General features: G+C 41.2%; 1 protein-coding gene across 1 annotated transcript; it reads left to right on the top strand.

Moving 5' to 3' along the window:
* Positions 1 to 1,020: 1,020 nt before the first annotated feature.
* LOC115570782 (inactive all-trans-retinol 13,14-reductase) lies at positions 1,021 to 7,098 on the top strand. The gene is made up of 11 exons (XM_030399509.1): positions 1,021 to 1,278; positions 2,614 to 2,796; positions 2,954 to 3,195; positions 3,279 to 3,474; positions 3,717 to 3,914; positions 3,990 to 4,109; positions 4,199 to 4,337; positions 4,765 to 4,874; positions 5,030 to 5,196; positions 5,327 to 5,486; positions 5,824 to 7,098. The coding sequence occupies exons 1-11, from the start codon at positions 1,122 to 1,124 to the stop codon at positions 5,991 to 5,993; spliced, it is 1,842 nt and encodes a 613-aa protein (XP_030255369.1). The 5' UTR covers positions 1,021 to 1,121; the 3' UTR covers positions 5,994 to 7,098.
* The last annotated feature ends 13,418 nt before the right edge of the window (positions 7,099 to 20,516 follow it).

The following is a 20,516-nucleotide window of genomic DNA, read 5'->3' on the forward strand; positions in this document are numbered from 1 at the left end:
CTGTGACACTCTCCTAGAAGCTACAGAACAGTAAGTTTTAGTACACAACTAAAAATAAAATACAAAGCAAAGGTCACATCGTTGTTGAGACATTTCAATGCATGTTACATATCGTATCTTCCAGTTTATGTTTTCATCTGTCTAAAATGCAAACTCACTGAAGCCAACAAAGCTTTTTGTGGTTCATGTTATCGCTTTAGATTAAATGTATGGCTCAAAGTCAACTGAACTTGTACGTAACTTAAGTACAAAGTCCGTGCCGTCCTGGACTGCATGAAACTAGATGTTATCACATATAATTTATGGATTTACATTTCACACTTAGGCTCATTATCATCCCTCAGGAGGAAGATATTGTGTATACATTAGAACATTTTATGTCAAGTGTTTTTTTTTACAGATCTACATAATGAAATGTCTTGATTACTTGTCTTATTCCTACAAGGACACAGACTCTGTCCATATCAGACCTGAAAAGCTGCAACTCAGTAATGTCACTCTGTCCCACTGTTGTAAAGACATACAACTGTACAACTGGTCCAAGGTGTATTCTTTATCTTAATTGCCTTATCAGATAAGAGCAATTAGTGTCATATCTAATCTGTGTAAATTTCCTGTGACGCTTGGAACGTCTGATTGATCAAACTTACATACTGTACAGAAAGAAAAACAAAAATGTGATGCAACCTTCTGATCACAAGCTTGAGTGTAACAACTGTGTTAACGACGTCTGTGCACACAATGAAACTTTATTTTGATTTTAAAATATGATGAAGATTAGAGGAGGGTGCTTTATCTCTCTTAGAGAAAAGAGATCAATCCAAATCAACAGAGGAAAGTAAAAAACCAAATAACTGCTCAGCGATATTTTATCTAAATTTGAGGTGTTGACTCAGGCTGCATTATTATGACATCTGCACTTTCATCGCAATCTTTATTGCCTGTCACAACACCAACAGTGTTACATGTCAGACTCAGCCCCTCTTCTGTCGACCTTTGACCCTCAAGGTAACAAAAAGAGCCTCGCAAGGAGAGCAGAGACACTTTCAGTGCTGCTGTGAACACGGCTTCTCTTCTACAGAGAAACACTGAGAATTCAGAAACAGAGATCCGTCTCTAAAATGTGGCTCTTGATTTTCTTAGTCTGGGTGGCTATATGGGTCGGTGGCTCATACTGGTACCTGTTTGGGAAAAAGAGCCCTTTCTCATTGGAGTCTGTGAGACCGCCTGGACCTCGAGAGTTTGATCAGAAGAAGCGGGACAAAGTCATCAAGCAAGGTAAAATTATGTCTTGTTATTTCAAAGTTATAGGCAATGTGGTGCTTTGGTAATGATGCATGTTTTCTACCAATTCAGCCTAAATAGGGTCTCTTGACACACAATTTAACAACACACAACACAGAACATAATTACATTATTATATCTAAAACGTTTGACTCGAAACAACATGCATGCACATGTGAAATCTAGTCTACATTGTCCAGAAACGACAAATAAAACAAACACCTGTTAGTAGATTTCTTGTGAAAACAGGGGTTATAAAAACGGCATCCACGTTTTAAGATAATGAGTGCTCAAAATGCTATTGTGGGTATATATAATAATACCTTCCCATACATATGTTACCACACTTTTATTAATTCATACTCACAAAAGAAGTGTATAGTCTGTTTCTGTGAACCTTACACTTTTCTTGAACGCACAAATTAATCAAAACTTGGTAACAAATAGAGCAAAATGTTGGAGCACACTGTATTTTGTACGAAGGGAAAAGCATCAACGCCCAATGTAAAATGTTGCCTTGATAAAAAAAAATAATTCCAAACACAGAGTCTGTAATTTTCATCTGATGACATTCTTAAAGTCTGCTGTGATAAAGGGCTACAGACTGTATTAATGAGTTAACATTATTGAGGAAATTTGGGTTCAAACATATAAACTGAACCTCTTAGAGTCTCTGCGTGGTTGCCTCTGCTATCTCCTAATAAAACAGCAAATTGTATTTTTTACACTTCAGTGTGTGTACAAATTACAACATTTAGCGTCAGCTAGCTAATTAGTGATCTTGATCTAACATAGTTAAGTTAAGATTTTGTTAAAGCTAGTTTAAAGAAGTCTTGGGCGGGTTGTAAATAGCCAATTACCTACACAAAAGTAAATCTAATGATAAAAGTACTAAAAAGAGGCTTTAAAAATATATATTTCTAAAAGGTGTACACATAAAATAATTCATTGTACTTCATACAACTGCAGACGTGTGTTAATATAAGTATCTAAATACATGAATAAATGATTATCTAAATGGCATAATGCAGAGTTTTAGATTAGACCTACATTTTTCCTGTCATCTCGGTGCTTTATCTTAATTACATTACAGCATGGAGATTATCTTAACAGTCCAATTTACTGTTTATTGCCAACAGTAGATCACAGGTACAAGAATTAAGCAGTCATGAGAGAAGAGTGTGTGCAGTACAACCTTCAAACTATTACGCAACTCAGTTAAGCAACAGTTTTTGATCGACAATGCTTACAGTGCATCTTTATGAAACCTGGCTGACCTAGAGAAATAAGTCTTACCATGATTACATCCATCTGTATGCGTCCGTCCAGGTTTCAGCCTCGACAGAGTGCCCGAGAACCTGGATGTCATCGTCATTGGAAGCGGTATCGGAGGGCTCACTGCTGGAGCCACACTGGCCAAAGCGGGGAAGAAAGTCCTGGTGCTGGAACAACACGACCAGGCCGGAGGCTGCTGCCACACATACATAGAGAAAGGCTTTGAGTTTGATGTTGGTGAGACACATTCATTCATTTAATTTATAAAAGCAGTTTATAACTTGAACCATCAAACAATAACGCACATGAGCATTGATAACTTGTGTCATTAGGAAGGAATCGCAATATTAAAATTAACTAAACACCATGTAAACACTGTTTCTTTCACCTCCAGGGCTTCACTACATTGGTCAGGTCCATGAGAACAGTCTGCTGCGTATCGCCTTCGACCAGATCTCTGAGGGCCAGCTGGAGTTCCAGGAGCTAAAACAACACTTTGACACCATCCAGATCGGCGTGGGCGATGACAAACGCGACTACACCATCTTCTCCGGTAAAACTGAGATGAAAGCGCATCTGCTGAAGCAATTCCCTGATGACACGGAGGCCATCGAGACATTCTTCAAAATCATGAAGGTACTATTAACTGTTTGACAGTGTGTTTTACGTAACACAAAACTATGAATTATTACGATCCTGAACGTCTGTATTCCTAACAGGTGTCAGCTAAGAAGACCCACTACCTGGCGACTCTGAAGCTGATCCCACAGTGGGTGTCTCTGTTCCTGCTGAAGTCGGGCATCGCAGACCTCGTCTCCCCAGTGTTTCGCCTCACTGGCACATGTGCAGCAGACTTCGTCAACACGCTGACCAGCAACAAGGATCTCCAAGTCATCTTTTCTTATCTTTTCTATGGTGGGTGCTCAAAAATGTTACTAGAGTAGAACCTCAAGTCAGTTTCGACTTATCATAAGAATAATTGAGAGCAGTAGGGATGAAGCGGATTAACCATGTTCATGTCTTAGTTTTTCATCTGTGTGTAACGTCTGGGATGAATGGACCGACAGGATTGTTGCTGGTTCCAGTTCCTGAACTATGATTTGGAAAAAATAATATCGACATAATTAAAATGAAGCCTTCATTCTGTTTATATGCAGGTGTGCCTCCAAAGGACTCTAGTATTCTGATCAATGCCCTCCTGATTCATCACTACAAGCGAGGTGCTTACTACCCGAGAGGTGGAGCCAGCGAGATTGCCTTCCACATCATCCGCACCATCCAGAAATATGGAGGAAACTGCCTGGTCAGAGCTCCCGTCTCCCAGATCATGGTCAACGAGAAGGGAGCGGCGTACGGTAAGAAATGATTCTAGCTAATTTTTCATCTGTTGAAGGCAAAATATTCTGAGCTGACTGAAGACTTCCTTTCAGGTGTGAAAGTGAGGAAAGGTCAGGAAGAAGTGGAGGTTCATGCACCTGTGGTTGTTTCAAACTGTGGCATCTTCACCACCTTCCAGAAACTCCTTCCCCCTGAGATCAGAGTCAATACAGGTGTGCAATAGATCTTTTTGGATTGATCCAATATTGTAGTGAAATAGTGAGAACATTTGAATAACTGTGAACTGTTTTAATCATTGTAGACGTTCAGAAGAGATTGGACATGATGAAACATGGCAGAGGATCGTTCTTGGTGTTCTCTGGATTTGATGGAACCGAAGAGGAGTTAGGCCTCGAGTCCACCAACTTCTGGCTGTTCAAAAACAACGACATGGACAAGTCGTAAGTATTCAAGGCACTGATCACACCGAAAGATAAACACGAAGGTCGATTTCAGTTTCCACAAGGGGGTGCTGTTGTATAAGAAGTAGGAGGGCAATACATTCACAGAAGTAAAACTCAGTTCTCAGAGTAGACCTGCTCACAGTTACAGTAAGATGTATCATCTTTCTTGTGGTTTCACTTCATCCAACACTGTCTAGCTGAATATTCATTGACCCTATATATCAAGAAACATACAGTACAGTATATTACTGCAACTTCCTTGGTTCGTCCTCTAGATGGAGTACATGATCAGCTCGAGGATTTAGATGCTAAACTCATGCATTCTTTAATAAGTGACCACACTGCTGATAAAAGCAGCTCTGACCTCTCTGACAGACGGATGACAGTCTGAATTTTACATGTTACATGTCTTTTTTTCTTGTAGGATGGAGGACTACTTTGCATTGAGCAAAGAGGAAGCACCGGATAATATTCCCATGATGTTCATCACAATGCCATCAGCCAAAGACCCAGAGGCCAAACTGAGACACCCTGGTACAAAGACCTACTTCTTTATCAACAACATAAATTCATCTAACAACTAAAATAAAGGAAACTAAAGATAAAGCGACAAATGTTGCTAGTGGAACATCATACTAAATATCACATCTTACGTTAGTTTTGACGTCTTGTGTGTTTCATGTTAACAGGAAAATCTTGCATGACAATACTGACGATGGTGAAGTACGAATGGTTTGAGGAATGGAAGGACACCTCAGTGCGCAAACGGGGTGATGAATATTACAACTACAAAATGAGATTTGCTAACAACCTCTTCAACTGGGCCTGCACTCTGTTCCCTAATATCAAAGACAAGGTACGAGCCGGTCGTTCTCTTCGTGCACATTTTAAGAGTTGTTTCATTGTCGGTGCAAGTGCATCAAAATCATCTGCAACATTAAGTTTGTAAGGCTGCATTGTAATACATGTATGACTTGTTTTTTCAGTTGGTGTTCCAGGATGTGGCGACCCCTCTGACCAACATGCACTACCTGGGTGCCCAGCGTGGAGCCATGTACTCCGCCGAGCACAACCTAGATCGTTTCCAAGCCGAGGCCGTGGCAAGGAACAGGTGCAACACCCCCATCAAGAACCTCTACATCTCAGGTATGAAAAGTTAGCCGAGGCTTTATGTTCTTTAAAGCTCTGCAAGTTGTTGGTGTGAAGTTATCATGGGCGTAGGACTGTCTCAACAAGCCCTCAAATTGATTCACTTGATGCAGGAGGGCTTTGAAATGTGAGACTTTCTTTGCAGGGAGATTTTCTCCTCACCATATTAACCACTTGTCGCTGGATTAGCTTTGCAGTGAAGATGAAAAGATTAAAAATAATCATAAGAAAAGTCACAAAGCAGAAAGAATAACAGCTTGTGACTGACAATCGTTTGTCTCCAGACTCCAGGCAGTCGTGTCTCATCCAGCATGTGTGTGTCCGTCTCTTCCAGGTCAGGACGTGTTCAGCTGTGGGATAGCAGGCGCTCTACACGGCGGACTCCTCTGCGCTTCGACTGTGTTGGATCACATCGTCTACATCGACTTGCTCTTACTCAAGAAGAAGCTGAAGAGGAGAAAAGCCAGAGAGTTGGCCCAGCTGGCTCAGAAGAAGCTTCAGTGAGCATGTTCTCTACTTCCCCTGCAGGACAGTGATGAAACTGCACATACCTGGTGCCAAGAAGGAACTTTAAATTGTTGTGGGAAACATGAACACAACGCCGCTGAGTCTAAGATCTACTCTATTAACCAATCTAATAAAGTCTGAATATACTAATGCCAATAGTGCACTTTTCCGACAGTTACGAGGATGTTTTGTCCTGTTTGAAACTGAAAACATCACCGATGATTTGTTTTCAGAGCTGAAGTCGTCACGCTGTTGTCAGGAAAATCTGTGAGAAATTCAGAATAATCACGTGTTGGTTCCTGGTTGAACAGTCGGGTGATGTCTACCACTAGACTGGATTGCAACAGGCATGGTTGCTTAGTTCCAGTTGATCCACTCACAAAAAAAGACATTTATGTTGTCAGATTAATCATAGAATTGCTTTACGTTCTCACTGTGTTTGCTGTTGAGGACGTCTTGAACTGTGATTTAACACAGACACACAACATGCTAAAGAGTTAGCATTGCATGTAGCACTGACGGCAGTAACCTACCAGAGGCTTTGGCTTGATTTTCGATAATGAGTCATGGTAATTAATTCAAGTGAGAGGAAACAAAACGAGTCTACAACTTAATTTAAGAGGCCAAACGGTCTCATATACAATATTGCATTCATTGTATATATACACCAGAAGCTGGGGGAGGTTTTGGTGCAGTTACTGGTTATTCTCAGTATTTCAAATCTTTGACTTGTTGTAATATATTTAATAAGTTTGCAGTGTTGCTGTTATGATTGTGAGCACATAAAGATGGTGAAGATTATCTGACTGTCTTATTCATTTATCTATGTAAAATGTTTTTTCTCCAATTTTGTTGTTATTCGGCGGAACAATTTTACGACATAACGTACAGTTTCACTTCATGTTATCTTGTCCTAATGTAAAATTTAGAAAGATCAGCAGATGCTTAATCATCGGTGTGACTGCATGATGACAAACACTTTTAGACTTTTAAAGATTTTTTTGTTTTTGCGATGTATGTACAGGACTTTATATCTCTATGTGCTTTATGTCTTTTAGTGTCACTGCTTGGTTTGTTTTAGCATTAAACAAAATGCATATATGTCTTTTTTTTTTTTGCTGTACATGCGCAACAAACTTGATAAACCAAATTAAAATGTGCTAAAACAAAACTAGCTTTGTGCAAAGATTTGTAAGCTCTACTACTTCTTCTATCTTTTCTTACTATTTGTAAATAAGAAAAGCATCAGGAATAATTAGGAGCATCAGTTATAATGGTTTGCTGATTATTTATATCTCACTTACAGGAGAACTGAGATTGTAAGCCCCTCTGCGTCTCTCAGTTCCCACCTATGTTGTTCTGACCTGACTTATAACCCCAGCGTTGTTTGACTAACTGCTGAAATCAAAGGTACGGGGGGAAACCTCAGACTTCCTGCACTAAGTGAACATTTCCTCAGTAAACGGTGGGCATATTGGCTGACAAACTGTGGTCTGCAGGAGACGACCGAGGGGATCCGAAGAGAAGAATGCCCCCTCTGTCCAGTCAGCCGGTGGGATGCCAGTACCTCTCTAGCTCAGTTAACCTCCATCCCTCTGCTGTACAAACTGAGGCAGAGCTCTCAGCGGCTGCCGGAGCTGCAGCGAGATGTGCAAGTTTTTACTGCCACCAATTCCCCTTTTTTGATATAGCGAATAAAACAAGGCAAAAAAACTGAGCGAAGCTGAAGGAATGAAAAGCGAAATAAGAGGGAGAGAAGTTAATTATATTGACTTTGCCTGGCTGGAAGTTGAGTAGGCCCTAACATATAATTACCGTGGCACGATAAAGTGCAGAACTTCACCAGAAATAAACGTGAGATCAACAGTAACTCTTACTTTCCTACGCTGTGCTCTGACTGACTCACAGAGCCATAAACAAACCCACCTTAAGTCCGTTCATCCATCTTTTGAGCTCTGGAAATCATTTTAACCAACAATTGCTAGCCATGTGACTTCAGGGATGGCTAACAATTCTCAAAGGCTATTTGACAGATAATTTTCCAGAGAATGAATCCTACTGGTATTTCCTTTAGTGCTACCATGAGGTTAACATTTTTGTTTCTAGTTAAATGTCTCAACAACTATTTGATGGGTTACCATTAACTTTGGAATCCACATTCATGTAACCCTCAGACTAAAGTCTCACAACTTAAGAAGAAGTTGTTTGTGCATCAGTTCATTTCCACATTCATCTATGTATTACTTGTCGGAATGGTTAGTTCTTTAAGAACGGTTAAAAAACACTGCGTAAGTTCTAGAGCTGGCTATCTAAATGGGTTTTCTTTTTAACAACCTGGCAACCTCAACAGCTTATTACTGATCTGTAAACCATTACTTTTATTGTTATCTGTCATTACCTCAAGGACGAATCTTCCCACCAGACTAGAGCTCCTGTTGCAGACGTGTGCTTCCTGAGGTTTAACACCAAAATGGGCACCTGGCCTTATAAATTGGATAACTTTCCTTTCCTTTTATTTTCAAAATAATTATAATCTAATTTATGTTAGTTTAGTTTACTTTGTAACACAAACATCTGTACTTTCTACTCCCAACATTTTCAAAACAGGCTCCATATTTTATTGCATTTGAGGGGAATTATCAATTATTAACCAAAATTAACCAAAAATGTTGGTATATGACATCCTGGGAACTCATGCGTCTTATATATAATTTATTGTGTTATTCTTGAAACTTTGTGCTGTAGTTGTGAGTGATTTGTGACTCTTGTACTGTCAAACAAACTAAACTAGAACTACTAATAAAACCTTTAGCTATCTCTTGTCAACCTCTTATAAGCCTAATTAAATGGTGGTACCACAATTGAATCTTAGAAAAGAAGAGTAAAAATATTATTAATTTTGTTTTTTTTAATGCTAGTTTCTAATGGCTAAGGCTAAAAATTCAGTAGCAGGAGGTCTTTCTCTGTTATTGCAGAAAGCAACTACATAGACACTGAAGAGGAAAAGGCCCTTGTCATTTCACAAAGAAAGACATTCTGTATTTAACTTTAAAGAAAAGCTAAAATGGGCAGATCTGAGGAGGAATTTCAGTTTTTCTTGACCAGCAGCTTAAGCACCACCTCAACCCCCCCTTCCTCTTTTTTCCTCTCGCAGGCGGCTCCCACATGTTTAGACACGCCATTACATCAAGAGAGGCCCAGAGGGTCGGATCTTAAAAACAGCAGTCCACTCTTTCCACTGTCTCAACCACTCTGTACGATACCATCTCTCAGTCGAGCAAGATGCACCATTTTACATTAAATTTCAGACGCTGTGTTTCAAAGCTAATCCGACAACTCTTAAACAACTATTAAAAAACATAAAGTAAACAGTGAACTCGCAAACAGTGTAGCAGCAGGATTGGCTCTGAGAGTATTCATGTTGCTCTCGTCTCAGTGCCTCAGCCAGCTTTCCTTCTTTTCCAGATGTTGGAGCTCCTCCCCGCTGGCCTGCCGCAGCCTCCCACAGCTTGAACCCAGCCAACAACCACAGCTGCTACCAATCTGACAACTCTCAAATGAAAGTTTCAGACGACCCAGATGAGAGGAAGACACGGTCTGAAGATAGCACCCAGGATCAGACTGGGCTTTAAGGCATGAGCAGGTGATAGAAAGCAGCAGCAGACATTTTTCAAGGGTCACTCCAACTCAACTACCATTTTATTGTAAACTACAATGTCCTTGATAGATACAAGTCTTTGCCATTGATGGTAATTTAAAATCAAGATGAACAATGTGTGTTTTTTCACAGGCACCGATTTCTTAATTCCTGTTTCTTTGGATTGAACAAAATCAGACTGACGCGGTTTTCCTGCTCCGCACAGATCACAGGCCTCTTCTCCGATGTCGGCTGAAAGCTGCTGCTTGAGGCCAACTTTCTGTTGAGCTAAATGGAAAAACCAGGGAAAATGGCATCTTCCCCAAATCTTCCTTCTGCCCGAAAAATCTTTCTACAATCTGAAACACTGCTGGCCCACATGTCTGCCCGCTGAGAGCTCAGACGAGCAGTTGTACATTAGGTTTAGGTTAGTTCTGCATATCTCAATCCCGAACTCAGGTCGGTTGTTTCATCGCTATATGTGCACACAGACAGAAAGTAGTAGTTGAGTAATGAATTGGAAAGAAAATAATCGCCAGCTCTTCTGATAATCAATGATTATCTTTTCAAGCAAAAATACAAAATACTTCCAAGTTTCAGGTTTTCACCTGCAAAGTTTGACTAGTAACTTGAATATAATTATAATTTAATAATATAATTTTTGACTGCTGGTCGAGTAAAACAAACATTTTGCTGACATCAATTTGACTTGCGGAAACTTGAGGTATTTTTCATTATTTCAGACATTTTAAATACTTAATAAACCTAAACTCACTATTACTTTGTTTTTCGGCAGCAGAAACAAGTTGAGTACACAATCTCGAAGTATCATCACCTTCTTAAGTTGATATCCTGCTTATTCACACATCCAGCAGTTGCAGAGCAAGATGATCTTTCATTTGGAGTTGTGTTTCTCGCCACCGCTCTCTTTTAGCTCTGTTTTTGGTCTCCACCATCTCCTGAGAGAAACACCCGGCTCATTAGCTGCTAAATGCTCAACTTTGTACACCAGCAAGTCGCTAACTCTGTCTGACTGCCATTTGGTATTGAGCAGGTAGTGTACAGTAGATTTAAAGACCTTTTTCACTTTAAAAAGTTGCCCATTGTGGTAAGAAACAATGCTATGAAAGCAGTGTCTAGACATCTAAACAATCAGATGAAACTCGTTTTAAAGCTCTCTAAAGCTAATAGGACTAGCAGATTCAAGTGACTGACCCATTTCACATTGTTTTCATATTGTTTTGAATACTATTCACAGTCAGAAATACTCAGACTGCCTGCCCAAACCCCTACAATTCAGAAAGCTAAATTAATCAACATGCTAGTTAGCTGAAGTTAAAGAAAGCCTGAAAGACGGCGATTTGAGATGTTATTTTGCTGACAGTACAGTGCATCTACAACAATTTGCATTATCATGTTCCCACCTCGATTGACTCTATTAACACCCTCACTATTTCTTCTTCTCATCCTACTGACTTGAATTACAACTAAGGAATGTATCTTGGCAGGTCTCTACTTTCCCTTTTTCAGCTGTTTGTAATATGTCCCGTGAAGCTGCTCTGCACATCTGATTGTAGATAAGCTCCATGTTTGGATGGATGAGAGAGGGAGAGAGAGAGGAAGCAGAGGAGGAACAGGGAGGCCCAGAGATAGGACAACATTTGGAGCTCAACTTTGGATAAAAAGCAACATTTTTTCGTCCTTTTCAAAGTATTCACTCTACAAGCTCCTGCTCTGTTGTGATGTATGTGAGAGATCGTATCATGAGGATACAGACGGTACGCTCCATCCCTCCACCTGGCAACAACAAACAGCCGACCTTTGTCATCTAGCTTTACTTTAGAGATGGTCCCAGCTCCTACACCCCGAATCTGAGCATTTCTGTCCTTTAAATTAAAGGAGTTCAACAGAGCGACGGTGCAGACGCTGTTATAGAGAAAACAAAAGTAATCACAACCTGCTAAACCACAAAGTCACAGCACTCCATTATGTGATCATAGATTACAGAAGATAAGAATCTCTGGCTTTCATCCGGCACTGACAACGTTAGATCGAGAAATCAGGAATTTTACACATGATTAATTACACAGGAAGAAATCATGTATAGCTTGTGTTTAGAAGGAAGACGGCCATATTATATTAATAATAATGTTCCTATGTTTGAATCAAAGAGTTCATCTCTCAGCTCCTTCACACCGATCTGCTCCGCAGCTCCTCCTTCCAGCGGATGTTTAAGACATGATCCCGTGTTCTCACATTTCATCTGCCCCCCCCCCCCCCCCCCCCCCCACCACCACCTCCACCTTCCTCCTGCAACATGCCCACCGTCCACTGAACTGAGTAATCCTCGTCAGCCTGATGCATCCGCATTCGTCATCGCCGCTCTGTGTTTACATGGTGAGCCAGCTTGTGAAGTTGGGGTGAGTCCAAATGCTGGAGACGGTTATGCACTAGAGGGGGCTCTTCTTGTGGGTGTGATCCCAGCCAACCCTCATAAGGAGATGACTCCTCAACACATGGTTTAGATACAGTACACTGTAGAGTTTATGTGGCACTTTTTCTTATATGAATCAAGGCTCTGAGTGCGGCTGAAGTAGAGGCAAAAAAATCTGATTGGGATCATTTCCCCAGATATTGGAAATTGGACATTTGGGCAATTAACCATACTGATAATATTCTGATTAACTGTTTATTCCTACATCTACGGATATAACATTTTAAATGCTGTGGAAGCACTTCTTAGCAGAGAAGATGCAAGATACAAAACAAATGCAGCTAAAAATCATTTCTGAATGCAGATTTAATCCAGGTTTTATGAATGAAGTTTATAAATGATTAACATAAAAACAAATGCAGGTAACACTTAAAATTAAGGTACAAACCATTAAGTACTTACTTATTAGCAACCATATTAGTAGCATTTTGGCTTGTCATTACTCACAACACAGATTAATGCCTTATTCTTCATGACCATATTCTACAACTACTGGCTACAGTTTTCCTTTAATAATCTCCTAATAACTGATAATAACTAATAATTTATTGATAGTTAGTAATAGTGGTGTCACAATTTGACTAGTACAGAAGGTGACTGAAAGCACTGCAGATGTTTGTTTTTCTTTTCCAGAGATCCTTTATTGATTTGTGTAGGAGAGAGTTCACTCAGAACAGATTTCAGAAACTACACTCTGTAGCAAACTAAATTTCTATCTTTGGTTGTTTATAGCTTAATCCTTAATCTTAGCATGTATTACTCAGTTTGGGCCTTAGCCGTAGTACCACAAGAATAGCCTTTAATCCTTATTAACATTTGATAAATGTGGTCCATTCTAATGTAACAAAACTATAAGTGCTAATAGTGTCCAAATGCTCATTCTAAAGGAAGTGAAGTCTTGCTCATAATTACATGGATGCTAATAAACAACTAGTTAATGGTGAAGACTTGTACCTTAAAGTAAACTGTTACTAACGTCTCACCAGTTGTTTGATGTTCACCACACACCTCTTCCATATTTGTCAAAGTGTTACACAGTTTGCTGAGACATGCTCAGGTCTTGATCTCCACACACACCTACTGTTTACTTTTCCACTTAGCACAGATATGAGAAACATTCGGCCAGAAGGTGGCATACTCAAGTCCTTCATTGATGCCCTGTGGTTTAATATTATGGCCACATAACGTCAGGCTGGATTAAAAACTGTCAGAGCTGCAATTTAGGAATTGACTATGATTATCAGAGTTTAACATTTCAAATCTCAGGGACTGTTTCCTCTGAGGTTAAGAGACAAACACATGGGCAGGGTTTGCGATGTCATCTGTCTCAGCTCAGGCCTCCAGCTGACAAGACACTAATTCCTCCGTCCAGATCTGTGAAATCTCAAGTGAAAGCTCTGCTCTCTTATTGGTGGAGGCTGTTTTCTCTGGTCTCCAGGTCTGAGGACGAGGCCTCACAGCATGATGATCCCCAGAGGAGTTGTACCTACATGGTTTTACTTCAGCACTGAGGCCATGTTGGCAGGATGGCCTCTCAGTGTGGACTACATCTAAACAGCTCCAGGTGGGGAAATATCAGGAACTGTTGCCTACTTATTAAAGCGAATAATATGAACTTTCTTTCAGCTTTATACAGATTCTGAGTCATCTTCTGGTCTGTAATGTGAGATAAAGAAAGAGAAAAGACTAGAGGTTTCCATTACTCATGATTCATCCTCTCTGAACTCAGATGTTTGGTCTGCTAGCAGGCTTTGTGTGATTAAACACCCCCACTGAACATCCTGCACCACAGACTTAAGACATCTCCAGGACCACAAGAAGAGACTCCACCTTTAGCCTCCTGGTCTGAGAGTTTCTCCTGTGAAGAAAGTCACTGATCAAAGACTTTTTGGAGCATCTTTTTTTTTAACTTGCTGGGAATTCCTTGTAATTTTTACTGCCCTGAACAGGATGTTTTAACTGTGTTGGGAGTTTTCTTCTGACACAGAAATGAAAAGTGTGTTTTGTAGAATTATATGCAGAGGCACAAACAAATTAACAAACACCCCTCAACCCAAAAAACACTATTTTTTCTAAATTGATTCATAAAAGTACCTGAGACAAGACTGTATAACTAGTGGAGGTGTGTGTGTGTGTGTGGGTGGATATACGTAGCTACAGGTCATATAAAAGAGGCAGCCTACTTGTTATGGCTTGCACGGCCCTACAGCTAGAAATCACTTTCTCTCTCTCTCTCTTTACACACACACACTCACACACACACTCATACACATGCACACGCAGACACACAAAACATAGATTGATTTATCTTTGGTCGACAGATACAATTGGTGTGACAAATATTGATAACAAGAAGCAAAGAAAATGGCATTTCAGTGATGTATCCGAGTAAAATATACTTAGTTATTTGCTATTTCTGAGGTCAGCTAATTGACCAATTACAGTTGACTTCTAACTGCATCAACCAACTGTTGAAGGTTACCTACCCCGAAAAATGTGCTTATCCTTGAACTACATAATCAACATGATAGTTAAACAACTTCTTAGTTTGCTGGCATGCGTAACTGTTTGCATGTCACGTTCGTTAACCTGCTGCCTGAATTTCATATGACACGGTAATCAGCATTGCAGATAATTGCCATGACACAAACAACAGTATGTCTAATGTGGCATACACAAACTGTTTTTCTGTGACTAACCCTAAAAACCTTTAGCACCGGAGACTGACTGTTTCAGGACTGTTTTCATTTTTCCTCTTGAAGGTTTTGTTTCCGAGGCTGAAGTCACAGCGCGGAGCTGAGCATAATGCAGCCAGCAGCACAGCGCTAAGTGATTCCAGATGCTTTAAGAATTGAACTCATGTGCAGGCACAGAACAAAAAGATGTTCCTCTTTCCCTCGTTTATCCAAGTTATTCTCTGTTGCTGTCATCCTCCTTCTCCTTTCCTCCACTCACTCACAGAAAATGCACTGAGACAGTTACCTGTGTTCCAGGCAACATTTGGGCATTAAAATGTGACAGAAAAAAGTTCTTTCCCTCGAGCTAACATATCAGATTTCATTGGATATGCAACAAAAAAGTTTGGACAACTTGGAACAAATGCAATTCTGGTTAGACGTGGGAGGAAAATCTCAGGACTATAATCTTTTTCTTACATTTAACTGCTGTGAACTCGACAATAAAACCTTCTGCATATGACACAAAAACTACACAACACCCGGAGTGAGAATCCCTTAAACCAACGCTGGACCTCCTTGCATCAACGTCCATCAATTTGACAATACAAAGACAAATTGCATGATTTCATAGTCGGTATCTGTTTCACTAGGGCATGGCTGGGTGGGACTGGGCTGGGTGTAGCGGGTGGGAGAAGGTGGAGTCTGAAACTACCTCGTGAACTCTCAGGAAGGACGCCTCGGGGTGGCTACTCTTTTAACTGGGTGCTTCTCTCCCTCCCACTGCTTAGAGATGTTAAAATGGAAGCAAGGGAAGAAGAAGGAGTAGGAGGAGGAGGGGAGGGTGTAAAGTAAAATAAAGAACTCCAGCAATGCGTAGGACAGGTAGAGACAGGACAAAAATTAAAGGAGAGAAAGAGAGAGAGAGTGAGAGGAAGAGACTGAGTGAAGATGTGGCAGACCAAATGAAAGGGGAAACAGATGAAGTGTAAACAATCAAATGTTGGGCTACTTCATGTTTGATATTTGTCGAAGATGTTCTTAGTATGTTACAGCTGCAAGGTGAGCAAAGAAACCTTAAAAACAGACATACGCAGCGGCATCCCAACAGATTATAACACTCTACATCACTGTTAAGATTGCAAATGTTATAACAACAGACTGCAATCGACAATCATGTCTTATGAAGCGGCTGAGCTCCAGGAAAACTGTTCGGAGGAGGAATGCAGGCTGCTGAACGCCTTGACTTGTTGAGGGAGAGTCCAGTGACTGGAGGTTTACATCCTCCATAATCTCAGAGGTTAATCTCTATGATCTCTGCAGCTAAATGCAGCGTCATCACACACCTGTTTATTTTCTTTCCCTTAAGATGCAATTTAGATTTTTTTTCACTCACAAGTTTTTAGGTTTTCAAGAAAATATCATTTAAAAAAAGGAGGTTTAAAAAGGAGCCTAACAGTAACCCAGGTGGCTGTGTAGCCTAAGTGCGGTCATTAGGAGTCAGAGGGGAGTTTGACGCGGCAGGAAGTGGAATCCTGTGTTAAATGTGGGTGGCCACTGTCATTATCAGGTTAAGTATAACCATTAAACTTAATGAAAAGTCTAACCTCTGTGAGTGATGGTCGCACGCTGAAGTGATGCTGAAATTGGAAGGTGGCAGCTTGATACCCCGATGACGACGTACGCACCGTTTCTCTCACATTCAAGCAAGAAGTCTTCAGTATGTGGCTGTAATTTAACAGTACATGCACTGCTTTAAATATTTGAATTAGACTGGAATAATAAACATTTTAAAGCCAGAGACTCAATATGATAGAACAACTTTGCATTAAATGTGACGCTTGATTTCGGGATAGTGACATCAGATTCAGTGCTTTAACATTTCTGTATTTCTGCAGATTATATTCTTTTGCAGGACCTTCAGATTCTTCCCTGATCTAGAACAATGTGCTTTAACTAAGACCATCTGTTTTGGATGAACTCACTGCAAAGATGATTCACTGCGTTCAGACGTTCAGCTCACAAAAGTGTTTATCAAATATCACCGCAAGAAGACGCATTTAATGCTCCTAGCGCTTCTTTTCGGATTCCTACTCTTCATTTTCATATACGTTTTCAAAAGGATGCGATCGAAGCTTCACGCCGTAAGTGTAGTGCAGTAGAGAGAAGCGTCATCAAGATGAACAGAGATTGTGTAGAAGTGTAGGTCAATGGTGTCAGAGGGTACTGCATCACCACACAAACTCAATTTTGCCAGAATGAACTGCTCCTCCCTCTCTTTTTTCCCCCCTCTGTGGTCGATTCTTACATTTTTTTTTGTCTCGACGCTGTTTTTGTTCCTCCTCTTTGCATCTCGGCCAAGTTTACTCCCTTTGTTGATGTGGCAGGCCTGGGAAATGAAAAGTTGAAACTTCATGTCAGGCAAAGACGAGCACCTCCTCTTCTCTTTTTTTTATATTCTTTTGCTTGCAAACGTGGACAGACAAGAAGAGGGGAAAAAAAGAGGATAATTTGGGAGGCTAACACAATCACAGAGAATGTCAGGTTTGGCAAATGGGCTAGTGGTGGCCAGCAGACAGCAGCCGTCTGCTCTGTCTGCTTGATTTCATTTGAACATATTTATATCTGTTGAACAGCGATCATTGGCGAGCAAAAGTAAAGATGGAGGAGAGAAGGGGTTGAGTCTTGTGTCACAGTTTGTAAGTAAATAACACTTACATTCTGATTGTAATCAAAAGCTAACCCCTAAATTTTGTCCTCATAAACCAACACTCATCTTCCTTTTTGAGTCCCTGGAGCAACAAGCAAAAACAGACACATAAAAGTGTTCAAGATAAATGATTTGATTTCCATCTACAGCACCAATCACGAGCCAGGAAAAAGAACAAAACTTTCTTGGGCTTCAGATTCTCCCGACATGTAAATCTGTCCAGGAGAGGGACGGCTAATAAATGACAGAGCAAGGTGCGTTTCAGAGCCAGTGAACGAGCTCGCAGTGAGTTTCCATGATGTGATGTGGAGAGAGAAAGAAAGAAAGAGAGAGAGAGTGAGCAACCCAGACATCTTGACTTTCATTCCAGAAGCACAGCTGAACACAAACCAGGGAGGGACATGACACTAATCTAAATATGGGCAACCGACTGAAGCCAATCAGAGCAGCGTGAGCATCCACAACTCCCGCCCACTCCCAACTCACCCCAAACCCTCTACTCTTCCTCAATGTAGTTAAACATGTGACGTGGAGACCTTAAACACTGCTGTTTCTTCTTACCATCCCTAAACCATTTGGCTCAGAGTGTCTTTTCCCTTCTTCTCTGTATATCTTCCACCAGCAGAGACACGGAGGCTGCACTATACAACGACAGCCATCTCTGTGTCCTGACAACATCTGGAAAACTTGCTCATAAATGACAAAAGATCTGAATAAAAGAGGAGAAATTCAACCAAATCCTTGTCTGACTCCCTCACAGACTACATTCAGCATAGAAGTCTTAAAATTAGAAGAAATCAAACTGTCAGTCGGCTTAATCTGAGCTGTGACGTGGAACCTGAAGACAAGATCGTGCAGCTTCTAATGGGCCGTTCTTGGCAGAGTTAAATCGGGTTAAATTCTTGCCGTGTTCATCTGGCCTTTAAGGTGTTGTCCAGTTGAATCATCAGGGCTCCCCTCCCCCCCAGATGTGAGCAGCTGCCAGCGCCACATAAATTGTGTTTCTCCTGACCACCGACAGAAGGCGTTTAAACTTCTGCTTGTGAAGATCTTGAACTGCACAGATCTTAAAAACTGCTGCACAATACTCCCTGTTGCAAGGATGCAGTCATGCCAGCATCTCATAAAGCTTAATCGCCACCTCTCTGTTTTGCACATATGAACAAGGCAAGAGGTTTCTGACAGGCAGGGGGTTCAGGGTTTACACCGAGCACATCATCTCCTCTGGTTTGAAGCTGTGTAAAACCTCCAGGTACTCTTACCACTCTACCTGCCGTATGCTACCCATTATCCGAGGGGTAGGAGGCGGCTTTATGGAGCCCTGACACTGGGGAGCCTGATCCTGGCTTAGCTTAATCTGCTGAATAACCAGCAAAAGCCCAGAGGCAACAATCAGCACTTTCGCCTCAAGAAGTAAAGACCATAAACATTATGCGAGTTGGATTTACGTTCACTGCTGCTCCTGCTGCTTTAGCTAACAAAGCTTAAACAAATATCTCAGTTAAGTTCTACTTGTCTCAATGAATCCATTAATCAGGGTTCTCCCCAGAAATACTTAGTATAGCGGCGCACCGTCTGTCCGGGGGGGGGGGGGGGGTGCGCGACTGCTCGTCAACGTCAGTCCGGGAGGGGGGAGACACGGACGTACGGACAGCCGGTCATCAACTCCGTCAGCCGGGGGACGGACGGACGCTCATCGCCGTCAGCCGGGAGCTCCTAGCTGTCAACCGGGGTACGGCGGACGGACGGACGGACGGACGGACGGACGGACGGACAGACGGACGCTCGACACTGTCACGCGCGGAGTATAGCGGCGCTGACCGAGCGGTATAGCGGCGCAGCGCCGCTGTTCCACCGTCTGGGGAGAACCCTGCATTAATCATTTGCTCAATCAAATATCAGAAAACAGTGAAACACTTGTTAGACTCCAAGGTGACACAAACAAATGTGAATATTAAAACAGTCGCAGACTAATTTATTTACTCAGTCAGTCAGTCAACAATCATTACATGAGTGGAGATATTGTCCTTGTTTAAAGCTACAATATCACTTGACTCTACAGCTCCCCTCAGCCCTGCAGAGCATTTCAGCATCTTTCAGCTCATTGTTTTGTTTTTTCAGCCTAAAGAAGCTCTGAAACCCAACTAAACCTTCTGCGCATAAAAAGGCAAACAGACCAAAGATGGCAAAGACCTGGTGGAGCATTTACCTGCTGAACAGCAAAATGTTTTCATTCAGGAGCAGGTGTAGAACAAAAACAGAGCAAAAAGCAAATTGGACCTGCTGAACCTCAATCTGGGGGCCTCCATGGTGCCTGTGGCTACTTATTAATCCCTGTGTCCATACATCAATCTCTGAATAATGCACAGATAATATAAACAAGAAAACATCTTTGATCAAGCTAAGAGGTTCATGTCTTGGTTGCAGAGAAGATGGCATGTCAGCATGAAGCATTATAGAGAGGAGTTGTGCAACAATGAGGTCACACTTTTCCATATTAATTTTCAACTACCATAAAACATTATAACACTGTCCTATTTAGCCCTCTACTGTACATTTTCCAAGGGCCTCAAACTACTTTCTGGCTCCCAATTAAGCAACAGAAGCACCTAGAGCGATTGTAAAACACCCAGGGGTGCTGAAACACCTCAAATAAAGAGTCCTTGATCTTCCAAGTTAGTAAATAATTAGCACAGCTGAAGAGCCTCTTTTAAACGCAGGCTTGCTACTGAGCGGGCCTGTGCTTATGAATCTCAACTTACTCTAATAAACACTTGCGTAAAAGCATCTTTGTACCTTCATGCAAACGCAAGCTGCTCTTTGATGTGGAGTTACGATGGCACAGGTTCCCAAATACATTTTTGCGATAAAACAAAACATGAACAGATGTTAAAAAAAGATAATTTTGTGAAACTGTGGACAGCACACACTGAATATTGCACATCAGTCTTCACTGAGGACGATTTCCAGGGAGATACTTGTTTCAGTGAATATCGATCACACA

This window comes from Sparus aurata, chromosome 20 (genome assembly GCF_900880675.1).
Source record: "Sparus aurata chromosome 20, fSpaAur1.1, whole genome shotgun sequence".
Classification (NCBI taxonomy): Eukaryota; Metazoa; Chordata; class Actinopteri; order Spariformes; family Sparidae; genus Sparus; species Sparus aurata.